At 41.8% G+C, this 22,905-nt stretch overlaps 1 protein-coding gene across 4 annotated transcripts in view; it reads right to left on the bottom strand.

Moving 5' to 3' along the window:
- Positions 1-414: 414 nt before the first annotated feature.
- LMO4 (LIM domain only 4) overlaps positions 415-22,905 on the bottom strand; it is a 52,571-nt gene continuing 30,080 nt past the window's right edge. For all 4 annotated transcript variants that reach the window (XM_045478168.1, XM_045478162.1, XM_045478165.1 and 1 more), the window contains exon 5: positions 415-1,786. In XM_045478168.1, the coding sequence (XP_045334124.1) occupies positions 1,775-1,786 (12 nt within the window). In that variant the 3' untranslated portion in view covers positions 415-1,774. The remainder of the gene's footprint in view (positions 1,787-22,905) is intronic.

The following is a 22,905-nucleotide window of genomic DNA, read 5'->3' as shown; positions in this document are numbered from 1 at the left end:
TTAAGTTTGATGAGTTCAATATTCTCAGGACTAGCAGAACTTCTCCTGACCTGTATAATTGAGCAGAACTTCTTGGTTAAGATGGGCCTGGGGCTGGACCTCAGCTCTCAAGGCTAAATTTCTTCATTCCATAGTTCTTCCAGGTCACTGTCAAAACCACTGGTAATTTTACACTGCAGTGATCTGTGCCTTTTCCTGGCCTGAGGATAAATAGAAAACTTAACAGTTCTGAGAGTTGTTGACATCATGTACTCAGAAACACAATCAGAAAATGTTAAAAGAAACCCTTGAAGGATGTGAATGAAGGATGTGGACATTCGCACTTGGAAACTCCCCACGTGATGCCAGCTTTGCTCCCCAGCTTGGTAGCCAAAAAAAAAAAAAAAAAAAAAAAAAAGAGGTCAGAGAAAGAGGCAGGGTGTATGCCTGAGGCTTTAATGGAACACAATAAAGGATGAGCACTTCTAGTAAGGATTGAAATGCCCATTCATTGGTAACCAGAGGATTCTAGGGTGCTCAAGAAAGACGTTACCGTGATACAAGGGATGACTTTGGGGTGATTAGGAAAACCCAGTCTCTCCCTAACCACTGTCAAAAGTAGCTATTGGCTCTCCTATTTGGCAAACACACCCTGATACATTTTAAAACTCATTTTCCCCTTTTAGTACGTAGCCCACCCAATCTGAGTTCACACACTTACAGAAAAGCTAGAGAGGTGAAGACGTTTTCTGAAGCCTACAATTGGATACTTGGTCTGACAACAGGACTGCCTGTTTGAACGGAGAACAGTTGTAGTAACTTGTGGTCTCTATCAGTAAGAGCAATAAGAAAAAGTTAAGAAAAGGGAAGGGATGGCTGAAGGTAGAAAGAAAGTGAGCTATAAATCCTGGCTTTGAAACACGCACTAGACAGACACCCAAGGGCTCAGATCTAAATCCACTCCAGCCCTGGATCCTGCTCCAGTACCCTAATATCAATATCCCCAGAGTCTTCTCCTCTTTACAATGAAAGACTCTTCGTTTTCCTTTCATAACTATAAGAGTCTCAGGATGTTTCCCGTCTTATTTGCCAGGAATAGATGTAGACGGCAGCATTGTCCATTTAATTACTATTCACTCAAAATAAATGGCTTTTGTTCTTTCATTCGCTTACTCAAAATATAAATACCAAGTGCTGATCTAGATACAGGAGATTCCCAGATAATTAAGCCATTATCCTAGTCCATGGAAAAACAAAGGATGTATAATGTGTTACATGTGAAGGCAATAACAGAGGTATATGTATGATACAGTGACTGCAGACAAGAAAGGGTAATTAAATAGCGGGGACGGGATTCAGGACCCAAAGTATTCTGATAAATAATGATCTAGAAGGAAAAACAGGAAGGGTCTAAGGCTTTTCTCTCACTAAAATAAGGATTTAGGACTGGGTGAATACCCATCTGAGACTTCTTCCTGCTGTCAACACGGGTTGTATAGGTCTTCTGCTAAGCCCTTGGATTCAGATGCAACGGGAGTCTCAGACACAGGAAAAGAGGCTGTTTAAGTTTTTTTTTCTTTCAGGGTTGAATAAATCAACAATGGGACAAGGAGCAATGGCCTTTGACAAGTCCTTGTGTCCAGCTCAAGTGCAAGGGAGCACGTTGCTTAAGTGGAGAACAATACACCTGCCGAAGGTCCATCCTGGAGGTGAGACACGGTGAGGGAGCACTTCTGGTCTTGGCGATGGGCACACTGAATTCTGCTCCACAGCAAGTTGAGCCATGGAGAGGATTCTACTGCAGCAGCTGAAAACGGATGATTAAGAGGCAGCATAAGTTGCATGGATCCTGTCCTAGTATTATGCTTTCTGAAGATAATGATGATGAACGAAATGACGAATGAGCTATGATATTTCTATAAAAACCCTCCTGTCCTCTCTAGCCTCCTTTTCTTCTCCTATTCTCTTTCCTGTCTCCAAATCCATTTCTCTAACTCTTTGATGATTCAAACCCCTTTTCCTATAAAGACAACCTGAAAATGTCCTCCACATCGACTCCGGAGCCACCTGAAGTCTGTCTCCCTTGCTAATGACGACGCCTATCCAGCTGACACAAGCCATTTTTACATGGAGTATTTGATGGTTCTGTGTTTTGTTCTGATGATTGTTAGCTCTTTTGGTTCATTGGTGTTGGAAATAAATCACATCTAACCTCTTTTGTACTAAAATTAACTGTCTCCTTGGACTGATTATCTTGCCCTTGGTCTCCGCAGAGTTGTACCCACAGGATCTTCAACGTGCCTGGCAGCCCAAAGGGTTCTCTGAAGTTACACATTGTGGGAAGAAAGGCTGGCTTTCCTAAGCTTCAGTCAAGAAGGCTTAGCTACTCCTAAAAACAGCAGAAGTGCTTCAGCGAAGTTCAGAAACAAAGCAGGAAAGAGAGTCCCTCTCACATACATGTGCAGCAAAGGCTCTGGTGGGGCAGGAAACTAGAGTGTTTTCAACATGTTCCTCTGTCTAGTTACCAAATGGGTTTACTTTTCTCAACAATATATTCTAATTACCCCTTTAGAACTTGTCAGAAATATATATATATATATATATATATATATATATATATATATATTTTTTTTTTTTTTTTTTTGCTGGTAAAATTATTTTCCTTGTAGAAGAAAGAACATAATTCAAGCACAAAACAGAAAAAAAGGCATAACTGTCATCATTTTAAAACCAGGTAAACAGATAGAGGCTTCGCCACAATTTAAGGCATAAACAAAGTTTCTTTATCAGAGGGTGGCAAAAGCAGTCCATTAGAAGAGAAGACACAGTTTGATGGCCTCAACAGGGGAGGACACTTCCTTGACCACAGCAGGGATGTCGAGTGACAGGCAGCTCCTCCATCCATAATTTCAAATACTGACTCTAAACGAAACCAACATGCACTGCTTACCTCCTGAAGTTGTCACCCTTGCTGTGGAGGCAAGGATGACCACACGAAGGCCTGAAGTTTCTTTCCTCTCCATTTCCTATACCATTTGCATGTTCCACCAACCTCTCGGACTTCCCTCCCGACTCATTCTCTGGCATGTTCTGCATGTCCCTGATTCTAAATGTGGACTCTCAAATTGAATGCAGCATGATCAAAATCCCAGAACCATTAAAAAATTTTAAAACTTCTTTCTTCTCCTGATTTCTTGATTCCTATTAACAGCAGCACCATTCTGCTACACATTATGATCCTCTCCTGCTGAAAATTCCACCCATGCCTCCTTTTCAGTTCTTACATGACAATGTTCCAATTGCTCCTTTATGATCCCACAGTTTAGGCAGATGTTACAAGGCCTCTCTCATAAGCTAGCCTCACACTATTGAAGGAATAGCTCAGCTCTACCCATGCCTAGTGTCTAGCTTATTGCTAACTCCCAAGTCTTTGTTCATGCTGTGCCCTCCATCTTGAATGCCTCATCCTTCTCTTCATGTATTTAAACCCTTCCAGCTTATCATTGTTTAGCTCAAGATCCAACTCATCTATAAAGCTTTGGGGGCCACTCAAGTCCATGGTAGTCTCTCCCTCCTCCTCTGAGCCTCCATGGCAATTACAGTCAGCACTATTCCCTTGGCATTTATCATTTACTCTCTTGTATTACCATTAATCCAGCAGACATTTTTGAGCACTTACTATCTCTGCTATGACAGGCTCTGGTATTTGCTGATCATAAAAGGCTAATAAGAGACAAGAAGCATCAAGGAGAAGGGAAGATAGGCAGAACAAGCAGGTCCAAGGGAAGGAATCTTTCAAATAAAGGGGATGTGAAGATATCCTGAAGCATAGGAAGGAGAACCAGTTAAAGTTGTCTCTCAGCAAAAAGCCCACCCTTTTATCCTCTAGCGGGCATAGAGTGGTGTCTTGGGAGGAGCAGGGGGAGGTGCAGGGAGGCTGGTTCTATGAATTGGAAACACTTCAAATAGATTTAGCTGCCGCTACCAGAAGGAACTTCCAGTGATTAAGTGAAGAAATATGGCTGGGGTGACACTCATGGGAACCACAAACAGACAGGAAGCCCACAGGAAGCAACAGGTAGTAGACAGGAAGGAGCAAGTCCTTTCTTCCTCTTCCAGCCTTTGCCTTCCTCTTGCACTCCCTATTAACATGCTTCACAGGAAGTCAACTGGCAAAGCAAAAATGATGTTTACAGAGTCCCAGCCCAGCATCACAAAGTGGAGGATAAAAGGGTGGGCTTGGAGCTAAGAGATAACAACTGTAACCAGTTCTCCTTCCTATGGTGCAGGATATCTTCACATCCCTTTCATTTGAAAGATTCCTTCTCTTGGACCTGCTTGTTCTGCCCATCTTCCCTTCTCCTTTATGCTTCTTGTTTCTTATTAGCCTTTTATGATCAGAGTCTGTCATAGCAGACATAGTAAGTGCTCAAAAATGTCTGCTAGATTAATAGTAATATGCGTTCCTCCTCAGAGTCTGGATCCTAGCCTTTTTCTAATGCAGAGACATCAACATCAGCCAAATATCACCTTCTCTTTGGAGGTCTGACTTTCACCTCCATGGGATTCCACCTTTAAGCTTCTACATTTTAATAATTACAGTATATTCTCTTTCTTCTCTCAGCCCTAAGGGTGATAAATGCTTCCTCCTTTCATGATATTTTATAGTCTCCTTTGTACTCTTTCAGTTACCTAGGTTACACTTTTTTACACTAAACTCTCTATTCAAGAACTGGTATGGTTTCTATTTCTTGATTGGACCCTGACTGATAATAGAAGCAAATAGTTTAGGGGCATAGATTAATATAATGCAAAGTGACATCAGTGAAAAGCCAATAGATACATTAAATATTCAAACAATTTAGAAAAAGGAATGAAAGGGAATGAGAGGAATAAAATTCAGAGGGGACAAATTAAATCCAGTTCTATCACTAATTACATTAAATGTTAATGGATTAAAATACTCAATGAAAATGCAGAAATGATCAGAATTGATTTTTTTAAATGCAAGATCCTATGATATTTACTATATAAGAGACAACTTCAATATGATGGCACACATAGATTTAAAATAAATGGGTGAAAAAAGGATATATAATACAAATGGTAGGTATAGAAAGACTGGAGTGATTATATTAATAACAGATAAAATAGGCTTCAAGGCAAAGAGTATATCAAAGGTAAACATGGACATTTTATAATGAATAAAAAGTAAATCCATAAGAAAGAGATAATAATCATAAATTTGTATGTGCATAATAACAGAGCTTAAAAATACATGAAGCAAAAAATGACAGAATCAGAGGGAGAAATATGCAACTACAATCGTGGGAAACTAAGCATAATTCTCTCAGCAATTAATAGAACAAAAAAAAAATCACTATGTACATAGATGGTCTGAGTAATACTATCAACGTGACCTAATTGTTATTTATACAATGCATCATACAACAATCTATTTTCAAATGCAATTATATATTCACCAAGATAGCACATATGCTAGGTGATAAAACAAATCCAAAAAATTTAAAAGAATTGAACACCATGATAGTAGCAGAGGATTAAACAACTGACATACAATTTCAACTCAGCCCGAGAAATTAATATAATAACAACATCAACAATACCAATATTACCAACCACCCTTCCCACACAAAAATATTCACACCAAATACGTTACTCTGAATGCTCAGATTACCTGGGATAGAGTAGAATGTAGGATTAATGAGCAGATCACAAAAGCTTCTAGATGAAGAAAACTAGGCTCCTTATAAAGAAAGTGACCCAACTGACATCAGACTCATCAACAGCAATACTACATTTTTGAAGAATGGAGCAATGTCTTAAAACTTTAAGTGGCAATGACTTTCAATCTAGAATTCTATTCCCAGTCTGTCATTCATGTGGAGGAAGAATAAAGACATTTTAGACGTGCAAAAATTAAAACATTATAATTCTTTAGAAAGTTATCAGAAAGCTTTAGAAGGTTATCAGAAAGCATACTTCAACAAAAAAAGAATTAATCCAAAAAAGGAAAAAGAAAAAAAAAAGAAAAGAAAAGAAAAGAAAGAAAGAAAGGATGAAAGAAAGAAAGAAAAACATATAAAATCAAGAAAACAAAGGGGCACCTGGGTGGCTCAATCAGTTAAGCATCTGACTTTGGCTCAGGTAATGATCTCTTGGTTGGTGAGTTCAAGCCCCATGTCAGGCTCTGTGCTGACAGCTGGATCCTGGAGCCTGCTTCAGATTCTGTGTCTCCCTCTCTTTGCCCCTCTCATGCTCTGCCTCTCAATGATAAATAAACCTTAAAAAAAATAAAAAAGAAAGAAAACAAAGAAAAAAGAGAGGGGTGCCTGGGTGACTCAGTCAGTTAAGTATCTGACTCTTGATCTTGGCTCAGGTCATGATCTCATGGTTGGTGAGTTTGAGCCCCATATTGGGCTCTGCACTGCAGCGTAGAGCCTGCTTGGGATTCTCTGTCTCCCTCTCTGTCTGCCCCTCCTCTGCACTTGCTCTCTCTCTCTCTTGCTCTCAAAATAAAAAAATAAACCTTAAAAAAAAGAATAAAATATTCAACAAAAAAAAAAAAAAAAAAAAAAAAAGGAAGAAAGAAAGAAAGAAAGAAAACCGACCAAAAGAGAGACAAAAAACATCATATAATGACACCTGTGTCAGAAAGAAAAAAGTCCACATTGGAGCAGGAGAGGAAAGTTTCTGGGAGAAGTTGTCTAGAAAAATTAAAGCTGCTTTACTTGAGTCCATACATAGAATGTGTTATTTATGGTAGAAGTATTGAAACATTTGGAAAATTAATCATAAGACTATAGAAAGAGACATAGGAAAAAAATGAAGCTATTTTCATTTCCAAGAGAAATAAAGGGCAGGAAAAGGAAGGAAACACAGTTGTAATGCACTAGTTGGCCCATCATTGAACAATATTTGCATGTAGATAATGAAGAAATTAAAATGATTTTATTTAAACAAATATGTGGGAGAAAAAAAAAAGAGCTAAGTTTTTCTCTACTATGGCAAAAATACGGTAAAATATTTCTAAAATTTATCAGTCAAGAAATAAGCATATTATTTAGATTAAATGAGTTAACAGCACTTGGAACAGTGACTGTTACATGGTAAGCACTGTTGGCTATTATTAGAAATATGAAGTTAAATATCAGGGGGAAAAGCTAGAAGAATTGAGAGTGGTTGTCCCATGGGCATAGTATTCAGAATGAGAAGTAAAACTATTCTGGTTCATTAGAAGCTTTTTAGTACTACATGACTTTTAAAATAATATACATGTATTGCTTTTATAAAATAAAAATTAATAATAAAACAGCTATATTATAGAATAAAATATAAACATAAAAATGTGAAGGCATTGTAAGTAAGGAAGTAAAAGGTAATTTATAAGTACGGGGAATGTAAATTTTAAGAAACAAAGCGTGCATTGTAAAAACAAAAACAAAAAACCATATTAAGCTCTTTCATACATTTTTGAGTTAAAAATAAAAGAATTTTTAACAAATCAGTCATTCTCAAAAACAAGAAATCTAGGGGCGCCTGGGTGGCTCAGTCGGTTAAGCGTCCGACTTCAGCTCAGGTCACGATCTCACGGTCCGTGAGTTCGAGCCCCGTGTCGGGCTCTGGGCTGATGGCTCAGAGCCTGGAGCCTGCTTCTGGTTCTGTGTCTCCCTCTCTCTCTGCCCCTCCCCCGTTCATGCTCTCTCTCTGTCTCAAAAATAAATAAACGTTTAAAAAAAAAAAAAAAAAACACAAGAAATCTATTCCACAAACGAACAAATGAGACAAAATAAAAAACCAGAGATGGAGAGGCCTCCCTAAAAAGAGGTACTGAAAACAAGAGAAACAGATGGGAAACCAGGGTGTTACGTGAAAGCTGAAGGTGGATATCCAAGGCCCAGCATGGGCACAAGTCACCCATATGAAGCTAGAAGTCAGGACAGTGCTTTATAGTCATCAACAGCAGACAAAATATCTCCATTTAGCAGCCCAAGACGACTGCAATAAAAAAGTCTCCTGCCCATAAACAGAAGTAAGCTCTGTCTTAGAACTAGGACCCCACCCTGCACTGCATTCAGGGAAAAGACCTAGAATTGCACCATCTCTGCAGGGTGATAGGCCCCACCAAGCCACAAAATGTGAACTTCGGTCAGAAATAAACTGTAAGTCTGGGGCAGAGGCAGCCATGAAACCTTCCCCATAAGGAGGGCATCAGGTCATAGGAAAATTTAAAAAATTAGTTAACAAAGAGAATTAAAAAGTGTATTGTTTAAAATGCACATCAAGGAGAGCCAAAAAACCAGAGAATTGGAGAAGTTAAACCCAACGAAATAGCGATATTCAAGCAACACAAAAATGACATGAAAATGAGCAGAATTTCAAATCTTCAAAAAGATAAAAGAAGGAATGATATCCATGAAAAAAGACCAGGAAATAATAACATTTTTTTAAGTTTATTCATTTATTTTGAGAGAGACAGAGACAGCACGAGTGGGAGGAGGGCAGAGAGAGAAGGAGAAGGAGAGGGAGAGAGAGAGAGAAAATCCCAAGCCAGCTCCACACTGCCAGTGCAGAGCCCAGCGCAGGGCTCAAACCCATGAAGCCACAAGATCACGACCTGAGCCCAAACCAAGAGTCAGGTGCTTAACTGACCGAGCCACCCAGGCACCCCAATAATAAAACTTAAAAAAACTTGAAAAGTAAAAATATTTACGGGGGGCACCTGGGTGGCTCAGTCAGTTAAGTGGCTGACTTCAGCTCAGGTCATGATCTCACAGTTTGTGGGTTCCAGCCTTGCACCAGGCCCTGTGCTGACAGCTTGGAGCCTGGAGTCTGCTTCGGATTCTGTGTCTCCTTCTCTCTCTGCCTCTCGCCAGCTCTCTGTCTCCCTCTCTCTTAAAAATAAATAAACATTAAAAAAATTTTTTAAAATATTTATGAAATAAAAAATGTATAGGTTAAAAAGTTGAGTCACAGGTGAACCAGTAGAACACTTCAAGTAATTACCCAAAAAGCTATCCAAAAAGATAAAAATCTGGAGAGGGAAAGGAAAATTTAAGAGACATAGAGCATAGAGAAATGATTAAAATGTTCTAACATGTATCTCAGAAGAGTAGTTTTACAAGATAGCCTAGAGAGAATGCCGGGGGGTGGGGGTAGCAGAGAGAGGGGAGAGCACAGAGAGACAGTAACTGGGAATCTTCCAGAAGTGAAGAGAGTCATGAGTTCTGAGACTGACAGAGTCCATCAAGTGCCAAGAAGGGCAAAGTTTTAAAAATCGGCACCTAGGGGTGCCTGGGTGGTTCAGTCGGTTAAGCGTCTGTTGATTTCAGCTCAGGTCATAATCTCACAGTTGTGAGATCGAGTCCCACATCAGGTTCCACACTGATCTTGGAACCTGTTTAAGACTCTCTGTCTTTTGAAGGGATTCCTGGCTGGCTTATTAGTTGAGGTCATGATCTCAAATGTCATGAATTCAAGCCCCACATTGGGCTCTCTGCTGTCAATGTGGAGCCTGCTTTGGATCCTCTGTCCAACCCCCTCCCCCCCCCCGCCCCGTACCTCCCCAGTTCACGCTATCTCTCTCAAAAATGAATAAAAATATTAATATACATATATATATATTCTCTCTCCCTCTGCCCCCCCCCCCAAATCCCCACCCAGATACCTCATAGTGCAAGGGAATAATATCAAAACTAAAGAAAGTCTTAGAAAGAGAAACAGCCTATAAAAGAATGACAATCATGTTGACAGCAGACTTGTCATTAGCAGCAATGACTATAAGACACTTATAGAATAACTTTCAAAGTGGCAAGGAAGCTACTGTGCATCTGGAATTCTACAAAAACTACCATTCAACAGGTGAGATTCAAAAAATTATTGACCACAAGCTCTTTCTTAAAACAAAACAAAAAAGCAACTACTAAAAGATGTATTCGGTAAGTGAAAAAAATTAACCATGAAGGAAGAAGCAAAGGTGTGGAAAAATTCAGTAAAACGTGTTAGTAAATCTAAATAGGTATTGATTGTAGATAACAATACCAACAATTCCTGTGCTTATAAACAAAGTATAATTCCAATACCAGATAATTCTAATATAGGATCAATGGAAACTTATTCAAATGAAAGTTAAAGCTTCTGGGAGGAGAATAATAGAGACACTGATGAACTATAAGCTTGGCTGGGAAAAAAATGCATATTTAAATATATGTGCTAAAGTCTAGGAACATTCATTAAAAGAATAGAAACAGTAAGCATAAGTTCTAAACCAGTAGAAGAAAAAAGAAAGAAATTTCAACCAATGCACACAACAAGAAAGGAGGAAAACATAAAGATATTTAAAAACAAAAAGCATGGTAAATAGAAAACATAAAATAAAGTAGCAGAAATATGTCTTAATAAATGTAGATAATTTGCAATTATATTTTTAAAAAGAAACCAGTCTCTCTGAGTCTCTGAGTCTCTCTGAGATGAGGTAAAACTAGTAAGAAATACAGTTGAAAACAGGTTGCACTTCTGGCTAGAGAGCCTCTATTTTCTTACTAAAATGTAATAAAGGGAGGTGGGGGGAGCAGGATAGGATTGACAACTTGAGGTGCTGCAGTCATCTCGTAAAAGCTTTTGGTTCAAAAGTAATAGAAATCCATTGAAGGAAACTCAAGTTAAAGGCAGTCTATTTAAATGATACAGGAACAAACTGTCAAAAGAAAATCTGATTGGCAATGTTCAACAGATTGCCCAGTAGGATTCGATACCAGGTGTTCACCCTTTCTCAAACATTTGTGTCAAGGTGAGGGTGGGGGTGGGGTATGCACATGCCAAAAACTACAGCCATCTAAAGGACAGCTCCTAGGTTCAAGCCCTGCGTCCAGCTCTGTGCTGACGGCTGGGAGCCTGGAGCCTGCTACAGATTCTGTGTCTCCCTCTCTCTCTGCCCTTCCCCCACTCACACTCTGTCTCTCTGTCTCTCAGAGACATATTTAATAGATAACATTTAATAAATAAACATTAAAAACGTGTTTTTAAAGGACAGCTCCTAGGGCGTGTTAGGCATGCCCACCAAACCTGTCTCCTACAAACAGGTAAGGCCCCAGCGTGTCAGGAAGGAATGGGAAAGCAAGTCTAGCAGACATGAGAAAAAGGCCAGTACTGAGGGCTCAACTTCAAACCAGACACTGTAAGCAATAAGTGGAATTATTAGTCAAGGTTGTTCCATTTTCTCCAGTGGAAGGAATGGAAGAGGTTGAAGGTTGGGAGTAGAAGGGGGCTTAGCAAGAGTGGTAAGAGAAATTCCACAGGATCCTGACTAGATAGAGGGGAATAAAACTTAGGACTGGGAGGGTAGAATGTTTTAAGTAATGGATGTCTCACTGATGGCTCGAGGGAGGGGACAAGGTAGAGGGGTAAGAGATGGCCACTAGGAAGAAGAATGTCACAGTTGGAGGTTTCAAAGGCCTCCAAGGGTTCCAAAGGTTCTGCAGGTAACAAGAGACAAAGGTTGCCCAGGTGGAATAGAGTGATAAGCATCAGAGCAGAGGAAGCCAAAGAGCTGTTTGTCATAGGTGCTGACAGGAGACCAGGTGAAAAGGACTCTGAGAGCAGGCTGCTGGGGTGCCCAGCGAACCTGAGAAGTGCGAGGGAGACAATGTGATCAGAGCCCACAGAAGTGGTGAGGAGAACCAGAACACTGACTCAAACCTGATTCCTGGGCCCAGATCTATCAATGGCTCTCATCACTCTGAAAGTGATGAGATTGTGAAATTCTAAGTGGTGAAATTCTAAGCCCTCAGCATTTATAAGACCTTCAACGATGCTTCATTTCCACCTCATCTCCCACCCTTTCCCTCAGGTTTGTCACTCTTCTACTGAACTGCTTTCTTCCATCTGCGCATGTGGATTCTTCGACATGGAATTTCCTTTCCCTAGTCCTTCACTCAGTGGACTGCTGTTCAGTTTTCAGAGCTAAGCCCAAGTCACCTCCTCTGGAAAACCTTCTCCAAGGGAGTTCCCAGTCTGAAGTGAACGTCTCCCCCACCCACCCTGCGCTCCTTGCCCTCTGGGTGCCCCTGTCACAGCACTCACCTCATCACAGCAGTTTCTAACAGGTGTGGCTGCATCCTGCCTATTTTGGTGTCCCCAATACCTAGTGGGGCCCCTGGTACATAATAGATTCTTAATGCATACTTTTTAAGCGTATGTATGATTCAGGAAGTTTGGAAGAAGTAGTTTCATCACAATTAAGGTGAGGAAATCAAAGAAACAATAAATATCAACAAATGTCTCCAAGTGACATTCAATAAAATGAAGAATCAATACGGTGCAGGGCCAGCAGTGAGGAGGGGAGTGAGCAGAGGAAGTGAGGGCTGCTGGAAAGGAGATCACATTGACTAATGAGATAGAGATGAGACAAGATGGAAGAGAGCTCCCTAGATTTGTTTGTACCACGCGTGTGATTCTGGGTCACAGGGACAAGATAGAGAGAAGCTGAGAAGCCACCAACATTTGGCTGTCCACTATGCATAATCTCATGTCATCTGCACGCTAGACCTCTAAGATGGATATTGACATCCGCATTTTAGTGGAAAGCCAGCAACAATGTTCACCATGGAGTTTAAGTGGAAAGTCATGATAAGTCTGTGGCATTTCCTTCCCAGGTGTAGTGAGATCAGCTGATTATGTCAGCCTTGAGCTTCCTTGAGCAGGAAGTTCACACAAAGTCTCCAAAGGCAAAGGGCCCTGCCTTTTGGGTCTTCATATGTCCTATAGCACCAAGTATGTGTTAGAGATTTGTTAGGACTCAATACGTATTTGTTGATTGATTGAGTGAATGAATGAACGAATGAGTCTGTGAATGGATGAAAGCTGAACTGCCCTAAGTGTAAGTACTTAGCATGCATTATTATTTTATTTAACCCTCATGACATCCATAATTATCCTCCATTTTACAGATGATTAAACTGAGGCTTAAGAAAGTTTAAGAAATTTACCCAAGGTCGCACAGCTTATAAGTGACAGAGCAGAAATTTCCCTAGGTCTTTCTGCCTCAGAACCCGGGCTCTTAACTACTCTGCTACATTGCCTCTCAATGAATGGATTCCTTTGAATTAATGGATTTCTCTGGAGATCTCAGCTTCCCCATATGAAGATAGATGGTCCCTGATGTTCCAGCACTATTAAAAAAAAAAAAAAAAAAAAAAAAAAAGCAGAAAACATTGGGAGTTGAGGGTGATTAGTTCAAAGTGGAGAAAATCTAAAAATTCATCGGCTTTACTTTTAGATATTTGTCCGACAGGGGTGGGACAACCTTAATTAGTGTAATAGGACAATAGGAATTAAATTGGCTTCATCACAAGACTTTTACGGGATGACACTGATGGTATTACTATCCAACTTCAAAGATTTGGAAAGATGTTCCTGCTAACACTGGAGAATAGAAACCTGTTTTTCATCAACTAGGCTGGCCTGACAAATTAAGTCTGTGGAGTCATTAGATTAAGATAAGAGCTTATCTCCTAGGCTGACATTTATTCAGAGGTTTTTATACTGCTCAGCTAGTAATTAGTGCTGTTGAATTTTTAACACTGCTTTGTCCAGTCATTCAAAAATTTTAGAGGTGTGTTTGCATCTCCCGTGTGTGTTTTTGGTTATTAAAAATAGAAGAGGAATGCAAGTGAATTACTTTAGAAGGCCTGAATAATTCTTCCAAAAGTTATTCTGTGGAGAAACATGCAGCTTAATGACTTATTTGTAGAAGAAGGGAGCAGTTCTCCCAAATTGATAAATGCAGAATAAGGAGTTGCCTTTTACTCCAGGATCTATAATTTATTTCAAGGCATACATATTATAAGTTTATTATGTTCTAGTGGAATCATTAAAATTATGATCACATGCAATAATGGTTTCCTGCTGCTTCGCACCCCCAATTCAGCAAACATACCATACATTCAGGGAACAGCTCAACGTTGTTTTTCTAGTTTCTTTCCTATGGTCGATCTGACTGTGAAAGTTATTTTTCCAGTTTTCTTGTACTTATAATAACAACTTGATTGCTTTAGAACAAGCTAATACACTAAGCCCGCACAAGCTTCCCGACAGTCTGTCAAACAACCAATGCACACATTTTCAAATGCTTGGTTTGCAAAATTCCAAGTTCTCTGTCGAAATACTAATTAGTAATCAGATGGATAAGACCCCTGGTTTGAAACAAGTTCACCACTTGGTTAAAGTTGCATCCTGTTACCATCACATCATTTATTTTGTCCTAAGTGGAGACATCTCTCAACGTTCAACATATTGTATTTGCCACTTTTCAAAAACTGTGGCGGAGAGAATCCCACAGGGACAAGAAGAAGTGTTTGATGGTACTTTTTCATCTTAACGCCACCCAAAAGGAAGCCTCAAAGAAAACCCTGCATATTTCAGAGATCCCCTTTGGAAGATGAGTTCTTTTTCATTAAAATGTGGCCCGAGTGATTTTGTAGTGAACAAATTTAAGTCAAGTCTCTTGCTAATCAGCCCCCGGGCACGGTGGGTACAGCACTCGTCATCCGAACCCACTGCCAGAGGTGAACGGCCTCGGAAAGCATTTGTAAGTCTTCACATCTGTTATGGAACACACGCATCTTTGCAACACTCCGGGTAAATTCGACTACACTCTTGAAATCCCGGGAATGTACTGTAGTGAAACGTTTGCCACTTCAACAAGCCATTGGGCCTCAGTTGCCTTAACTGAAAAACACAAGTTTGCTCAGGATAATCTTTAAAGAGACCTGCCAGGGTCCTGAATCTCAGACCTGTGATCCGACCCCCAAGGTGGAAGAATCCTGAGAGGACAGAGAAAATTATGAGAGAAGAAGACACCACTGAGTTGAGATTCATCTGAGGAAACGGTAGAATTAAGTTCAAAACAGTAATACAGAAACTCCTAAATTATGCGATTAGACTTTGGTGTAGAAGAGTCACAGTCGATCTGTTGAATACATGAATGAATGAGTGAACAAGTGAATTAACTGAGGAGTAGCATGGGATATCGGGATTTGGAGTCAGACACAGCTGGGCTCACTTCCTAACTCTGCCATGTACTTGCTTTGTGCCCTTGGAAAATACTTAAACCTCTCTGAATCTGCTTCCTCATTAGTAAATCAAACATAATAACCAGCCCGTAAAGCCCGTGGTAGAATGAATAAAAACCCCCAATATAGGTGCTCAAAACACATTTGGTCTCCTTTCTTCCCCTCACCCCAGGCTTTTTTTGTTTTTGCTTTTTGTCTTTTATTCTCTGGTCCCACATACAGTAGGTTGTAAACACATTACCATCCGGCTTCCAAATTCATGTATTCTCAACTACCACTGGTACATTTGGTATGCATTATTATTATCTTTAATGTGTAATGACAAAAGAAGAGGAGAAGAAGGCATGAAGCTTCCCTTCCAGCTCCCCATGGGTAATCAGGCCAGGGGAAGGTAGGCGGCATTCAGTGTGTTTACAAGGTACTCCATCTCAGTCCTCAGCCTTCGTTAACTCATCCACCCCCACCCCCAGCTTGCCGAAGAGCAACATGTAATTAGAGCACTAACGAGGTCATTTAGCAGAAACCATGGGTAGGGAGTAATGAATGTGCTATCAGGCTCGGAGAACAGCTCGGGCAAGAATCCAAACAGTCCATGTTCAACTCTGATGAGCCGACCTAAACTTGGAAAACAGAGCTTGGAAAAAGGTTAATAATAGGACATCAAAAATGAAAGCCGCCCCTTCTAGAGAGACCCAGAGCAATATTTTGAGCACAACCTTTCAGGAGCCCTGCCGTGCGGGTAGTGGGCTTGGATGGAGGAGAAGCCAGGGGGGCACCCGGGACTTGGCAACATGGCTTGGGTGCATCAGGGCCATTACTGGGGGGATCTGTACTAGACCAAACATGGAAGGGACTTCGGAGGTCATCTAATTCCATGTCTCCATTTTACAGATGAGTTTGGAGTGCTCCAGAGAGCTGCATGGGCTTCACCAGCCAATCAGAAATGGACCCAGACTTAGTACCGAGGCCTCCAGATGGGCAGGGCAGTGTTTGATTCACTAGTCTGCTGTGTCCTTGCCTCTGAGGGTGACATTCAGGAGACCACTTGGACAGTGTACAATGATACTTTACATGGGGCGGGTTTTACTTGGACCACTTCAGGAGTAATTAAGTCCCAGAAGAATAAACCATCCATTCACCGTTTGCATTTGGAATTAGCACTCCTAATTGAGTCGCAACCGCTAACATCGCTGTAGCTTTCAACTGTATAGAAAAGGAAGTGGAGGAAGACAAACCCAAAGAAGCCAAATACCTCCAAATCCTTCCTTCGCCCACGGATTCCCAAGCTAGAAATGTGCCCACCCTTCACTGTGCCTCTCAGCTCCCGGAGCGGGGAGGGGAAGGTCTTGTCCTCATCTCCGCAAACACCAAGCACTGCCGGGAGGCAGGTTAAATACCGGGACACAAACTCTACTACTCTTTTCTTTACAGGTTATAGATGTTGTTGAAGTGGACTTTAAAAATTACTACAAAAGCATTTTGCCAGTGTGTTTTCCCCCCCAATTAATAGACATTAAACGTACAACCGTGATCATGTGGAGGGGTCCGTGAAGGGTTTTTTTGTTTGTTTGTTTGTTTGTTTGTTTTTTAAGATTAAAAAAAAAGGATTTTTCATAGTCACAAAGGTAGGGACACTTCTGTTTCAGATATTTAAAACATATCCATATCTATTGCTGTTTTTCACAGCATCATTTTTAAAAACATGTTCTAAACATTCTAAGTACAGGAAAAAAAGAACTTAGTCACTATCAATACTTAAAGTGTTAAGTACAAAAGTATTAACGTTCACAGGATGGATTTTGTTCCAAGGCTTATTTTCATTTCAGCAAGTGTTTATTAAGCAAGTACTACATGTACAGCACTACAAAGTAGTTCGGGAAAAACAAGATAGAACGGACAGTCTCTGTCTCGAGGAACCTACTGTTGATTTGGGCAGGTCCAACATACCTACAAAGATAGTGGAGAACAGTTCATTATAAGAAAACATATGACAAATCCTAGAAGTTTCTTACCTCTCATGAAATATATTTGTGTCTTTCATTTAAAATGGTAACTGAAGGGGTGCCTGGGAGGCTTAGTCGGTGAAGCGTCCGACTTCGGCTCAGGTCATGATCTCATGTTTCATGAGTTCAAGCCCCACATGGGGCTCTGTGCTGACAGCTCAGAGCTTGGAGCCTGCTTCGGACTCTGTGTCTCTGCCTCTCTCTGACCCTCCCCTGCTTGTGCTCTCTCTCTGTCTCTCAGAAAATGAATAAATGTTAAAAAAATTTTTTTTAATGGTAACTGAAGAAAGTGGCTTTGGAGAGGCCTTTGGAATCAGGAGGCATTTGTTTGCTCTTTTGATCATGTGTAGTGCCTCTCCGGGATCGCTATTCTGATAACAGCCCTTCCATACAACCGGGTGTTCCCAGGAATTATACCCCAGGAGTCAAATTTTCGCCAAGGGTTCTATTCCTATTTCCTGGGCATTTTATATTGCTCATACTCGGATCCCACACACATGCCCCCTTTGTCCTTCCAGAGCCAATAGGAAGCAGGGAGAAAATCTGCCTGACAGGGGGATGGTAAGTGTCAGTAGTATGGTACCATGCCAAAAATAATGTGAGGGCGATAACCGTGCCTTGGGGCTGGGGGCCCGGGTGGGCCAATCTCATGCCCTTAACATAGTCTTCCTTGTTTGACTTTGAAAACAATGTTGTGATAAGAGAGAGCTCTTCAAAGCTCTAGAGTATCAACTAATTCAGGTCTCCATATAAAACGGTATAGAACAAAGATTCATGGCCACAGCTGCTTCCCAGTTGTCTAGCACTAAGGATTTAATGAGAAGTTTGCCTCCCCTAATTGCAGGAGAACCAGGTCAGAATCTGACGATGCTCTGGTGGTATGAGAGATAGCTTGCTGGATTGGAATCCAAACCCTGGGGACAGGTAGCCCCCGGTTCAAATTCTCACTTTGGAACTTCAGAGCTGTGTGACCTTAAGTAAGTGGCTTACCCTCTCTGAACTCCGTTTTCCTTACTGAAAATTAAGATGCTAATGATATCTTCTGGAGAGGATTACTATGAAGATTAAATGTGACAAAAGATGTCAAGACGCCTGACGCATCGTAGGTGCTCCATGAATCTTCGTCATGGTGTTTTCAGAGCAAAATCCCACAACTTTCTTCTTCAGAAGGGAAAAATAAAACAAGCCACCTCGTCAGGATGCAACAGCTGGCGCCAGCAACAAACGTAACCACATCAGGGGAGAGTGCCGCCCATCCTCAGAGTCAAACGTACTTTATGGAGATAGCAATTTGCATCTTGTCAAATGTTCCCTAACATTTTGCAAAAATCCCCAAATGTCAAATTAGTGAGTAATCTGTACAGTACTGCAGATCTTGTTATCCTCTGCCTGATTCATAACATATTTTGGGTGTCCCAGACACCAGTCCATGTAAACGTTAGTAAATAAGGAAAATCACATCTCCCCTCAGAAGGCTCTGAAATCAGAACCAGCTTCCACTTGCAAAGAAAGAATATAAACCTTGAAGGCCAGAGAGTGACACGTATTTCTTAGGGCTGATTAAGCTGTCACCAGTAACTACATACCTGGCATTGACCATATGCCCCGTCCCGAGACAGGCCGGAGGTGGGGGCAGGGTGCAGGCATGGGGCTGCAAATCTCAACCGCTTACTACATACTGGCCAGTTGGCTTCATCTACGTTGTCTTACTTGACCTTCTAAAAATTCCTTTTTATTTATTTAGCAAGTACTAAAATCGTGCTTGCTGAGTGTGTATGCTTCCCTGAGGGCCCACTTCTTGGGCGAGTACCTCCATACAAGTGCATTATAAATGCTTTACAACCTTCATCACAACCCAATGAGAAAGGCAGCATGCCACAGTTATCCCCATTTCACAGGTTAGGAAACTGAGGCTTGGGAGGTCAGGTAGCTTTCCTAAGGCCACATAGTAAGTGACAGAGTTAAGGTGGAAATCCAGACAGTCTGGCTCCAGAATCTATACTCTTAGCCATTAAACAACGGCCTCACAGGGTGGGCACAATGAAAATCCCCATTTTACAGACAAAGAAACTGAGGCTCTAGGAGGTAAAGGACCACTACCAGGATATCCTACAGCTACTGGGTGGCGACAGAGCTGGAGTGTAAAATGAGGTCTCGCTGTATAACCCTATCCCAAACCAATAGGTTATAACCCATACCGAGGCTAAGAAGAAAGTCTTACCTGAAGTAGTTTCTACTTTTGCTGGCCAGGCGTCGAAAAAGATAGAGACTGAAAAAGATGGTGACCCTAAGCAACAAATGCCAAAAAAGCTCCACCCTTACAGGTTCATTAATATTACAATAAATCAGTAGTCTTGGCTCTTAACTCCTGAGTCAGGGACGCGATTCTCAAAATGGGGCTGAGGCTGTCCTGAAAAATGCCTCTCTGTTTTGTTTTTGGTTTTTTTCACTTTCCCTGACTTGGAGAAAATTGATACAAACCCAAGTTGCTGAAGCTGCAGGATGTATATTTATATGCTTTCTTTATAATGTGTGCCTAAACCTTGTTTTTTTCACTCTGTTAACTTTTCAAAAACTATTAAGAAGAAGAGCGACAAGATGCTGGTAGGGGGCAGGAGAGGGAGGGAAGGAGGGGGCTGGCAGATTATACACCAAGCACAGTGAATTTCAGGAGAGATTTTTCTATCCTGCTTCGGGCTCCTCTTTGTCTCTCGGGAGCCTGGCACAGACAGGTGCTCAGTGACTGCTGGCCTGAAGTTTTGAAGACGACAGAATCTCAGTTTTATCCGCTGCTGTTAGATGAAGACTCTAACGAAGATTCTTGAAGGGGACTGGAGTTAGTAGCTGGAAAATTCTAGGAGCTAGGTAGATTTAACCTGCACATCCTTCCACATCAAGCACAAATGTTGGAAAAATCTTGCTCATTGTTATCCCCTTCAAGGAAGGGCCCCTACTGGGGTACCTGGGTGGCTCAGTCAGTGAAGCAGTTAAGCGTCTGACTTTTGCTCAGCTCATGATCTCTCATGGCTTATGAGTTCCAGCCCTGTGTTCAGCTCTGTGCTGACAGCTTGGAGTCTGCTTTGGATTCCGTGTCTCCCTCTCTCTCTGCCCCTCCCCTGCTCGCACTTTTTTAATTTAATAAAAGGGGGGGGGGCCCTACTTTCTTGCCCCATCTCCCCATTCAGTGTCCAGTAACACTGGCTGCAGTCTGGCAGCATTGACCTAAGACAGACAGACCAAAAGAGATTGCTTCGCTTTGGGCCTCTGAACCCCCTCCTCATCCCTGGTCCTCGGTGTGAAGGCCAGAGAGCTCTGTGTTGCATCTACCCAGCTCCCCTGCACCCTTCTGGACTCCACACTTAGCTCCCCAACATACAGTTCATCTCCAAGCTCTATTGTTCCTATTGCTCAGCCACCCTCAAATCGAAGTAAGTTTTTCCATTCCCACTGCCCCTGTACTGCTCTAGTCACCAGCGTCTCTTCCCCAGCTCCAGCCACAATGCTAGCTTGTCTTTTCCGCTGCCAGTCCCGCCCGCTTTAATCACCATCCACGTAGCAGCTAAAGCAGAAATCTGATTGTGTCATCAGAAACTCTTTGCCCTCAGGACTAAGTCCAATCTCCTCAGCTTGGTTGACCAGGCTTTTGTGTGATCTGGAATGCTCCATTCCTACTCAGTGCTGCAGGTCCTTAAACACAAGCTCTGCTTCCTCAGCACCTATTTCCCATGCCTTGCGCAGCTCTTGCTTAAGCTGTGGCCTCGTCTTCTGGGTCCATGCCTCCTCCCTCTGCAGCCTGGTGGCCTGACCTCATGCCGCAGCCAGTGTGATCACTGCGTGCTGAAACCCTCTCTTACAAAACAAATAAACAAACATCAAATGGATGAGTGACACGGATGATCTCTTAAAAAAATAAATCAGGGGCGCCTGGGTGGCGCAGTCGGTTAAGCGTCCGACTTCAGCCAGGTCACGATCTCGCTGTCCGTGAGTTCGAGCCCCGCGTCAGGCTCTGGGCTGATGGCTCGGAGCCTGGAGCCTGCTTCCGATTCTGTGTCTCCCTCTCTCTCTGACCCTCCCCCGTTCATGCTCTGTCTCTCTCTGTCTCAAAAATAAATAAAAACGTTAAAAAAAAAAAATTAAAAAAAAAATAAATAAATCAGACCACATCGTTCCACTCCTCAAAACTCGAATTTGCACTTGGGATAAAGGTGAAACACCTCACTGTCTACAAGGCCCTACTGAATCTAGCCCCTGCCTACCCCTCCAATGTACTCCCATACACTGCTCTCTCTTGTTCACTCTGTTCCAGCCACAGTGACCTTTCTCTTCCCCAAAGCACACGCGTGTTGTTCCAGCCACAGGGCCTTTGCTCTTGCTGTGGCCTCTGTCTGGAACACTCTTCTATCAACCCTACATATTGCTCAGGTTTCAGTCCAAGTCACCTCGTCAGAGAATCCTTCCCTGACCACTAACCAAAGTAACACCTCAGATAACTTCTGTCACCTTTGTAAAAAGTATTGTCATCTAAAATTACCTTGTTCCTTCTTTACCAAGCTGTTTACTCTGTCTCCTGAACTCAAACTTAAGCTCCTTAAGAGCAGGACTCTTCCTATATTATTCTCAGCTGTTTTTCCAGGGCCTAGAAAAGTGTTTGACATTAGCAGGTGCTCAGCAAATACTTGTTGAATGAATGAAATGATGAATGAATGAGAAGAGATGAGGGGCAAAGTTGGAGGACTAGGAGAGGAGATGAGTGACGTCACAAATATATTCCCATTAGTGCTCTGCCGCATGAGTTTCCTGCAGAAATTATAAGATCCTCTTGACAGCAACACTGAGAGAGGTCGCCGCGACTGCCTGCAAAAATACCTCAAGCATAGATACTATGATTCTTTATAGACAGAAGCACAGAGGTGAGGACCACAGTGTCTCTCAAACTAGAGGAAACCTCCAGTATCTGTAGAGTCCAATCCATCCACTTGGTGATAGAATGAAGGGCCAGAGAGATGAAATGACCTACCCAAGATCATGCTACTCAGAAGGAGCAGGCCAGGAGACCACTCAGGTAAAAACACCAGTTCCGCATTTTGCTGGCCCCTTTCAGATTCATTTAACGACGACGTGTGAAAAATCCTGGCACATTTCTATCTGTTTGGGTTCTGGGTCTGCTAGACACGCTTCCCTAAGTAACTATTTTTCCCACATTCTGGTTATTATTGCTGCACAACAAATCACCCCCGAAACTTAGCAGCTTCAAGACATCAAGTACATGCTATTAGCTCCTGTGGTTTCCGTGGGAATGCTTTGGCTAGGCTTGGAGTCTGTCATGTAGTTGTAGGCAGGCAGTGGCCACAGCTGGCCAGGCATCTCTCTCTGTCTCTTACTCTCAAGTCTTCTCCGTGATCTCCCCATAAGCTTTCACTTCAGCTTCCTTACAACATGGAGGCCTGTTGGATTGCTTCCACTGAAGGTCAAGAGTTCAAGAGGAAGTATTTAAAAGAAGTCAAAAGTTGCATCATCTCTTATGGTATGGCTTCAGAGGTCACACAGCATCTCTCCTGCCACATTCCATTGGTTACAGATGAGTCACTAGCCCACCCGGGTTCAAGGGAAGAGTGATTAGACTCCATCTTTTGATGGGGAGTAGCAAAAAAGCTTCCGGAAGGGCAGGGATAGGAGATATTGATGCCCCTACCTTTGGAAAATTGGAAAATATAATTTGCCACATCGCAGAAGGGAGAGGATATTTTAGACAATCAGAAATGCCATTTCCAATATCTAAAGTGCAGTAAAATTCTTCATCTGACGCACAGGACAATCTAAAATGTAATAGT

The sequence above is a fragment of the Leopardus geoffroyi genome, chromosome C1 (assembly GCF_018350155.1).
Source record: "Leopardus geoffroyi isolate Oge1 chromosome C1, O.geoffroyi_Oge1_pat1.0, whole genome shotgun sequence".
In the NCBI taxonomy this organism is placed as follows: domain Eukaryota; kingdom Metazoa; phylum Chordata; class Mammalia; order Carnivora; family Felidae; genus Leopardus; species Leopardus geoffroyi.
The sequence above is the reverse complement of the archived record's forward strand: the minus strand, read 5'-3'. Positions and strand labels throughout refer to the sequence as shown.